The following is an 8,342-nucleotide window of genomic DNA, read 5'->3' as shown; positions in this document are numbered from 1 at the left end:
TAAATATGATCAAGCAAATATGATTCATAAAACCAGAATGGTGTTTTGTCCAAAGGTTATTTCATTTCCCATCAATGATTTTCCCCGTTAAACCTTACAAAGATTACATCTGTGGTACTGTAATGTTTCAATCCCACACTTTTCGGTTCAGAACCTTTGACTTATTTCATAATTAACTTTTACAAAAATTGTTATTACTTCTGAAGTTTGACGGCAGACTCCATCAATGAATAAAACTAATCAATATAATCAATTCTAAAACTGACCTGAGCACAGAAGTCTTTAATACTTATGCCTCCCTCGAGGAAAAATTCAAAGAACTCGGACTGTTTCTGCAAGTATGCGGATGTTAGTAGTCGAAGATATTGCACTAAATGATCTGAAGCACCACGATCATTGAAAACAGCAAGTAGTTTAGAGACCGAACCATCCGCTTCTACCAGGTCAATCACATCCATAAACTAGAACCAGAGAACCTAACAGTAACATCTGTATCAATGCAAATCTTTTCATAAAAAGGAAACTACAGCTTGTAAACAAACTTAGAACAATTGGAGTAACTCTTTTAGATTAATACTCATCAAGGTATGTTAAGCATTTCTCCAATACAAATATTCTAAGATTAAATACCAGTAAGTGCACCAAAAGGAAAACATTTCCATTGTAGCAAAATAAAAATTGGCAGATGTAGGATAGCCAAAGAAATAGAAAATCCAGGAATCACTCAGTAAGTCAAGTGCATCCAAGGGGTAGAGAAAGCGTTTAGGTTTCTGAGCAAATGATTCTTTACTGGAACATGAAAAGTAAGATAGACAATTTCAAGTTGCGTTGAGTTAGAGGATGGGGGTGGTAATGTGCATGAATGGGTGCAGATTAAAATTGTCACAGTAATAATTTAAGGACCACCAGCCAAAAACAAAAAAATGAAACAGTGGTATGTAGGTAAATTGGCTGGGTAAATGTAAAAATTGTCCCTAGTGTGTAGGATAGTGTTAGTGTGCGGGGATCGCTGGGCGGCGTGGACTTGGTGGGCCGAAAAGGCCTGTTTCCGCGCTGTATATATATGATATGATATGATATGATAGGCACAGACACATTTATTGGAAGATTAAAAACTAACCTGAAATTGTTAAATTCAATACCAAGTCCAGTCTTAGTGACCTGATGGATAATGAAGGGCTGTTCACTGAGCTTATGTTGGGTGTCTTTGGAGCAATATAGAAGGCCCAGGACTGAAGTCAAAGTGGGACTGGGAAGGAGAATTAAAGTGACATTCTTGGCCGGCTTGTGGAGTGAATGGAGGCATTCTACAAACTGTTACCAAATTGCGTTTGAATCCTCCATTGCAGGACACAAGGAGACCATGCAATAAGCTAAATTGGTGGGAGTCTAAGTGAATCGCTGCTTCATCTAGAACAATAACTGGGTCTGTGAATGATGAGAAGGATAGAGAAAAGGGGACAGGTGTTAAACTTCCTACGTGAGAAGAGAAATGACTGGTGGAGATGGCAGAGTGGACCAGAAAATCCTAAGGGACTATTCATTCCACAACACTAAAAAGGGGGGGGACTATGGTTGAAGTCATGTCTGGTGATTGAAGGAGGTGGAAATTATAAAGGAAGACCTGGTGAATGTGGAGGCTGGAAAACTAGGACAAGAGGAACCCTACCGTTCTGGCTTGAGGAAGGCACTATTCATTGAGAGCCCTGGTAATGCTAACTATGGTAATCTTAAGGAAATAGTTAAAGAAAAAACAAAAATTTCAAAGGGACCAGAGTGAATAAAACCTGCTATCGGAATAGATACAAAAGAGATGGAGAAACTGGGAGAACGGAATGATTCCACAATGAACATATTTCCACACTGGTTCATTAGTTTCTAAACAACTGATTGTTTTATCTTAAAGGTAGGTTAGCAATAGAGTCTGTCTACCCTTCCTGGTGGGATCAAACATAGAATTTAAGTCATGAATACAAAAAAAACATAAATCCCCCCCTGGGCTCAGATCAGAAGAGCTCTTGGCTAGCTCTTTATACATAAATGCTCTGCGGTTTAGTGGAGGTTGGCCAGCTGACCCAAGCCCAACAGGACCAAACTGCTTTGGTTAAATAGGGAAACAGAATTATGCCTCTGGGTTTGGACTGCCCTGGACAGGTCAGTCGTTAACCAAGCAGATTTTCAGTTCAAAGGTTTCAAAGGTCTTTTATTGTCATGTGTACCAATTAAGGTACAGTGATATGCAAATTACCACAGCCATACAAAATTAAAAGCAACAAGACACACAACTACATAAGAGTTAACATAAACATCTACCACAGTGGATTCCTCACTTTAATGGAAGGCAATAAAGTCTAATCTTCCCTAATTTACATCAACTCTGCAGGTAGGGTGGCAATTTGAGCAGTTGAGACAAAGGGCTGAAGCAAAACCTTAAAATTATCACTTTTCAGAAAATATATACTTACTGTGCTGAAAGAATTTTCAAATGCTTTTTCAGCAAATCCAGCAGCTAAAAGCTCTTCTCTACTCTGTATCACTTTTTTTCTAAGTCTAAATAAAAAATCACATTAGGTGAAATGTGGTATTAACACATGAGCACGATACAAGGCAAAGTTATGATTTTGCAAAATATTCACTAGTAACTATGACAATAATATTTCCCTTACAATTAATGCAGAAAATTCACCATGATTCAGTTGGATTCTTCAAATTTTGGGGATTTTTTTCCAGTTTATTCCTTGGCACACATCTGGCAGTATCTAGGCTGGTCCAGAAGACTAAGTCACATGGGATCCATAGTGCATTGGTATGTTGGATACAAAATTGGCTTGGTCATAGAAGACAAAAAGTAGTGATAGAAAGGTGTTTTTTTTTCTGACCAGAGGTTTGTGATCAGTGGGTGGCACTGCGGTCGAGCTGCTGCCTCACAGTGCTAGTGCTAGAGACACGGGTTCAATTCTAACTACGGCTACTGTTTGTGCCGAGTTTGTACATTCTCCCCGGCGACCTCATGGGCTTTCTTCAGGTGCTTCGGCTTCCACCCACATTCCAAAGATGTGCAGATTTGTAGGTTAATAGGCTTCTGTAAATTGCCCCTAGTGTGTAGGATGCGAAAGTGAGATAATAAATAACTAGTGCATGGGTGATTGATAGTCAGTGTGGACTCGGTGGGCTGAAGGGTCTCTTTCCACCCTGTATTTCTAAACTAAAAAGTTCTGCAAGGATCATTGCTGGGACCTGGTTTAGAACAAACAAATGCCCAAACACCTTATGGTAAGCAGCAGCCAGGTTTGAAATATCATTTGCCAGTCAACTTTCTCATCAATAATTCTCATGGTTAATGTTGGAACTGATGGAAAATGCCTAAAAGTTGCATAAACATATTTTGGTGAAAATTGATTTCAGTTTTGCACTGAACATTGGGGATTTGTGATGTTAATATGTGATTCATTAGTGATAGGTCATAGGTGATAGGAGTAGAAATGGGCCATTCGGCCCATCATGTCTACTCCACCATTCAATCATGGCTGATCTATCTCTCCCTCCTAACCCCATTCTCCTGCCTTCTCCCAATAACTCTGACACCTGTACTAATCAAGAATCTATCTATCTCTGCCTTAAAAATATCCACTGATTGGCCTCCACAGCCTTCAGTGGCAAAGAATTCCAGAGATTCACCAAATAAATTTCTTCTCATATCCTTCCTAAAAGAACATCCTTTGATTCTGAGGCTATGACCTCTAGTCCTAGTCCCCATCCAGGTCTTGAACACTTCCTTGGGTACTTGACATCTTTTCCACGTCTACCTTAATTGAAACAGGACAATAGCGCACATGTAGGTTGTGTGAGAATGTCTGACGCCCTGTACTTCGAAAACAAATCTAAAATTTGCATTTCATTCTACTTATCTATTATTCTCCAGTATAATGTGCAGCAGCAATCTTAAAACTGACTTACTTTTTGACTCCTTTTTTATTTTCAAGTAGTGATTCCAGATAAGCAAAGCTTAGTGCACGATAAAAGCAATTTCCATCACCAAGTGTCCTTCTGAAGAAAGCATACTTTCTACTGATATCCTGAATGAAAATGAAAATATACTTGAAATTAATTTTCAACGTTCTTTCTATATTTAAATCCTATGCCTTTTCAAAAACTATTGATTCAAGTTAATCGTATGTTAACTTTGTGGTACAGCACCTTGATAAATGAATTATGCAACGCTTACGAGTAAATTAGAAAGACAATTGATAATCCCCATCTTAAGGATGATTCTGTTTCTGGACATACATTGCATTCAGAAAGTATTCAGACCCCTTCACTTTTTCCACATTTTGTTATGTTACAGCCTTATTTTAAAATGGATTAAGTTCTTTTTTTTTAATCATCAATCTACACACAATACCCCAGAATGAAGAAGCAAAAACAGATGTTTAGAAATTTTTGAAAAGTAATTCAAAAGAAATAACTGAAATATCACATTTACATAAGTATTCAGACCCTTTGCTATGACACTCAAAATTGAGCTCAGGTTCAATTTCTATTGATTATCCTTGAGATGTTTCTACAACTTGATTGGAATAAAATTGATTGGACATGATTTGGAAAGGCACACACCTGTCCATATAAGGTCCCACAGTTGACATTGCATGTCAGAGCAAAAACCAAGCCATGAAGACGAAGGAATTGTCACTGACCTCCGAGACAGGATTGTGTTGAGACACAGATCTGGGGAAGGGTATAAAACAATTTCTGCAGCAATGCAGGTCCCGAAGACTTCAGTGGCCTCCGTCATTCTTAAATGGAAGAACTTTGGAACCACCAGGACTCTTCATAGAGTTGGCCGCCCGGCCAAACTGAGCAATCGGGGGAGAAGGGCCTTGGTCAGGGAGGTGACCAAGAACCTGATGGTCACTGACAGAGCTCCAGAGTTCCTCTGTGAAGATGGGACAACCTTCCAGAAGGACAACTATATCTGCAGCACTCCACAAATCAGGCCTTTATGCTAGTGGCCAAACGGAAGCCACTCCTCAGTAAACGGCACATGATAGCCCGCTTGGAGTTTGCCAAAAGGCACCTAAAGGACTCTCAGACCATTATTATTATTATTATTATTATGAGAAACGAGATTATCTGGTTTGATGAAACCAAGATTGAACTCTTTGGCCTGAATGCCAAGCGTCACGTCTGGAGGAAACAAGGCACCGGTCATCACCTGGCCAATACCATACCTATGGTGAAGCATGGTGGTGGCAGCATCATGCTGTGGGAGTGTTTTTCAACGGCAGGAACTGGGAGATGAACGGAGAAAAGTACAGAGAGATTCTTGATCCAGAGCGTTCTGGACCTCAGACAGGGGCGGAGGTTCACCTTCCAACAGGACAACGACCGTAAGCACACAGCCAAGACAACACAGGAGTGGCTTCGTGACAAGTTTGTGAATGTCCTTGAGTGGCCCAGCCAGAGCCTGGACTTGAACCCAATCGAAAATCTCTGGAGGGACCTGAAAATAGCTGTTCATCGATGCTCCCCATCCAACCTGACAGAGCTTGAGAGGATCTGCAGAGAAGAATGGGTGAAATTACCCAAATACAGGTGTGCGAAGCTTGTAGCGTCATACCCAAGAAGACTTGAGGCTGTAATTGCTGCCAAAGGTGCCTCAACAAAGTCCTGAGTAAAGGGTCTGAATACTTCTGTAAATATGATATTTCAGTTATTTTTAATTTCTTTGCAAAAAGTTCTAAAAACTTATTTACACTTTTTTATTATGGAACATTGTGTGTAGATTGATGATAAAAAAAGGAATTTAATCCATTTTCAAATAAGGCTGTAACGTAACAAAATGTGGAAAAAGTAAAGGGGTCTGAATACTTTCTGAAAGCACTGTATGACAAAACACTCTTGATTCTTGAATTGAGAATACCAAAACTAGTGAAAGCCAGAACTTGAACTACAAAAATGAGCAAGTCCTTAAAGCATAAATGTTTACCATTTTTTTTTAGGTTGGTACAAATATGATTTGATGGCCATTTCCTTGTTTATTTTACATAAGGAATATTGCGGGTCCAACTTGAGATAATGGGGAAAGTAGCTTCTGCACCAGAGTTTGCTGTTCATTTTTCCAGACATAAGTAAAAAAAGTCTCATGTATATCCTGGTAATGATACACATGCAGGAGGTTTTGGAAACTGTTCGTTTTAATTTTGAAAATAATTTCCATGCTAACATCTGTATTTCCAACAAAGCATCAACATTAAGCATCAATTAAGTATTTCCAACAAAACATCAACATTAAGATCAGCTTTGTTGTTTTTCTAGAGTAAAGAACAATTTCAGATTACAGAAGCAGATTTCCTACATCGGAAGTGAATGATTGGACAATCATATCCTATGTGTGCCAAGGCTCCCTTCATTCAGAGGGCTAATATTATTAACAAAGTATAATTCTGTGCACTGGACAGTATTTCTCCAAAGGCCTCCAGGACCTGCTCCTATTCAACCCATGCTTGCGAAGGATCAGGTAGAGCCCCTCACCCTCCCATTGCCACTTCTCCCATGCTGCCACCTTGGGTTCCCCACTCATGAAACTTCCATTAAGCAACTTCTTCCTGGAGGGGCATTGCAGGTTTGAACAAACACAATCAACTGTTGCACTTCTTGAGAAATATCTGCAAATGCAAATGCAGAATGGGGAGATTTAGTGGCACAGTTGGTGCTGCTGCCTCATAACTCTAGCAACTGGGTTTAACACTGACCTCTGGTGGTGTCTGAGGGCAGTCTGCACGTTCTCCCTGTGCCTGGGTTTCCTCCCAATGCTAAAGACAGCATTTGGTAGTCTAGTCACCCATTGTTAATTACCCGTATTGTGTAGATGAGTGATGGATTCTGGAAATGTTGAGAGAATTAAATGGGAGCAGTGGAGGTTTAATGGAAATTGATGCCTGATTGTCAGCATCTGCACAATGGACCCGAATGCCCATTTCCATGCCATGTGACTGACTAACCCTCAACTCTGCATAGATTGTCTACATTTACACACATGTTAAATGCAGCAGACCCAGTTAGATTTGAGGAAAGTAAAAGAAAATTCATCGAATGCCTGAATAAAAACAGAAATGTTGAAAGCACTCAGTAAATAGCATCGGTAAAGATAGGGAAAATCATGATCCAGATTATGCAGGCAGTTCTAGTTTAAGTGTCAAGAAGTTAAGGATTCTTGCAGAAGTTCTGAACTTCAAGGCTTAGTTCCACCTCTAGACTCTCCTTGGAACAGGATCTTGCTTGGATTTCCCAACCGATTTAGAATGGAGGGGCTGCTCTTGGATTCTCCGCCAGGCTAAACCTTTCAGAGGTTCCTAGAGCTCATTTATGTAAGTAGGGATTGCAGGACTGCAGGAAAAAAAATGGAATAAAGGTAACTTCTTTAATTACTTCTATATTGTTGCATGATTTTTAAATGGTTCTTAATAGAAACCTTGATTGGCATAATTGAGGATATAACTTTGACGAGCACAATTGCTCCAGTTTGACACCCTGATTTCTCTCCGTTTTGTGTCACTTGGTTCCACGACTGCCTTGAGCCAGTGAGATTGAGAATATTTCATATTCAATGAAGGCAAGATCGGGGTTATGGGGAACGTGGAGAGCGAGTCACAGTCAGGAAAATCAGGGCTATTAATACTTAAAATGTAATCACGCAACAGTAAGAAGCTACTCACAAAATGCTGGAATAACTCAGTGGGACAGGCAGCATCTATGGAGAGAAGGAATGGGTGACATTTCGGGTCAAGACCCTTCTTCAGACTGACAGACTCGACCCGCAACGTTGCCCATTCCTTCTCTCCAGAGATGCTGCCTACCCCACTGAGTTACTCCAGCATTTTGTGTCTATCTTCGATTTAAACCAGCATCTGCAGGTCTTTCCTACACAGTAAGAAGCTACTGTTTAATCAGTTCATCCATAATGTTTACATCTGAAATATATTCATGATATTATCAAGGATTAAATCTGCAACTTAAAATTTAAAATTATATTTCTTGTCACTAAACTTTTCTTTTCACTGAGGTATTTGAGCACACAGATGCGACTTGAAGAACAGGCTGCACATGATCCATGACTAGACAATAAAGAAATATTTCTACATTATTTAGTGAAGATGAAATGGATTTTAACTTTGCAACAAGAGCCTCTTGATTGCTCATTTTTGGTTGGGTATCCAAATCAACTTGGAAATTTATGATAATCATTTTTTAAATATACACTTTGGTACTATGTTTTGTAATGTTTCTTAATAATCAGTATAATAATGAAGAAATAATGATAGATGTGCCACAAACTGTCCAAT

At 39.5% G+C, this 8,342-nt stretch overlaps 1 protein-coding gene across 4 annotated transcripts in view; it reads right to left on the bottom strand.

Moving 5' to 3' along the window:
* The window catches only part of LOC144597434 (ubiquitin thioesterase OTUB2-like), a 47,000-nt gene that overhangs the window by 1,807 nt on the left and 36,851 nt on the right, over positions 1 to 8,342 (bottom strand). For 2 of the 4 annotated variants that reach the window (XM_078406807.1, XM_078406810.1), the window contains 3 exons: positions 3,958 to 4,076; positions 2,466 to 2,550; positions 267 to 461 (listed from right to left, as the gene is read on the bottom strand). In XM_078406807.1, the coding sequence (XP_078262933.1) occupies positions 267 to 461; positions 2,466 to 2,550; positions 3,958 to 4,076 (399 nt within the window). The remainder of the gene's footprint in view (positions 1 to 266; positions 462 to 2,465; positions 2,551 to 3,957; positions 4,077 to 8,342) is intronic. The other 2 variants (XM_078406808.1, XM_078406809.1) reach the window with 2 other exon arrangements.

This window comes from Rhinoraja longicauda, chromosome 10 (assembly GCF_053455715.1).
Source record: "Rhinoraja longicauda isolate Sanriku21f chromosome 10, sRhiLon1.1, whole genome shotgun sequence".
Lineage (NCBI taxonomy): Eukaryota > Metazoa > Chordata > Chondrichthyes > Rajiformes > Arhynchobatidae > Rhinoraja > Rhinoraja longicauda.
This window is presented reverse-complemented; position numbering and strand designations above follow the sequence as displayed.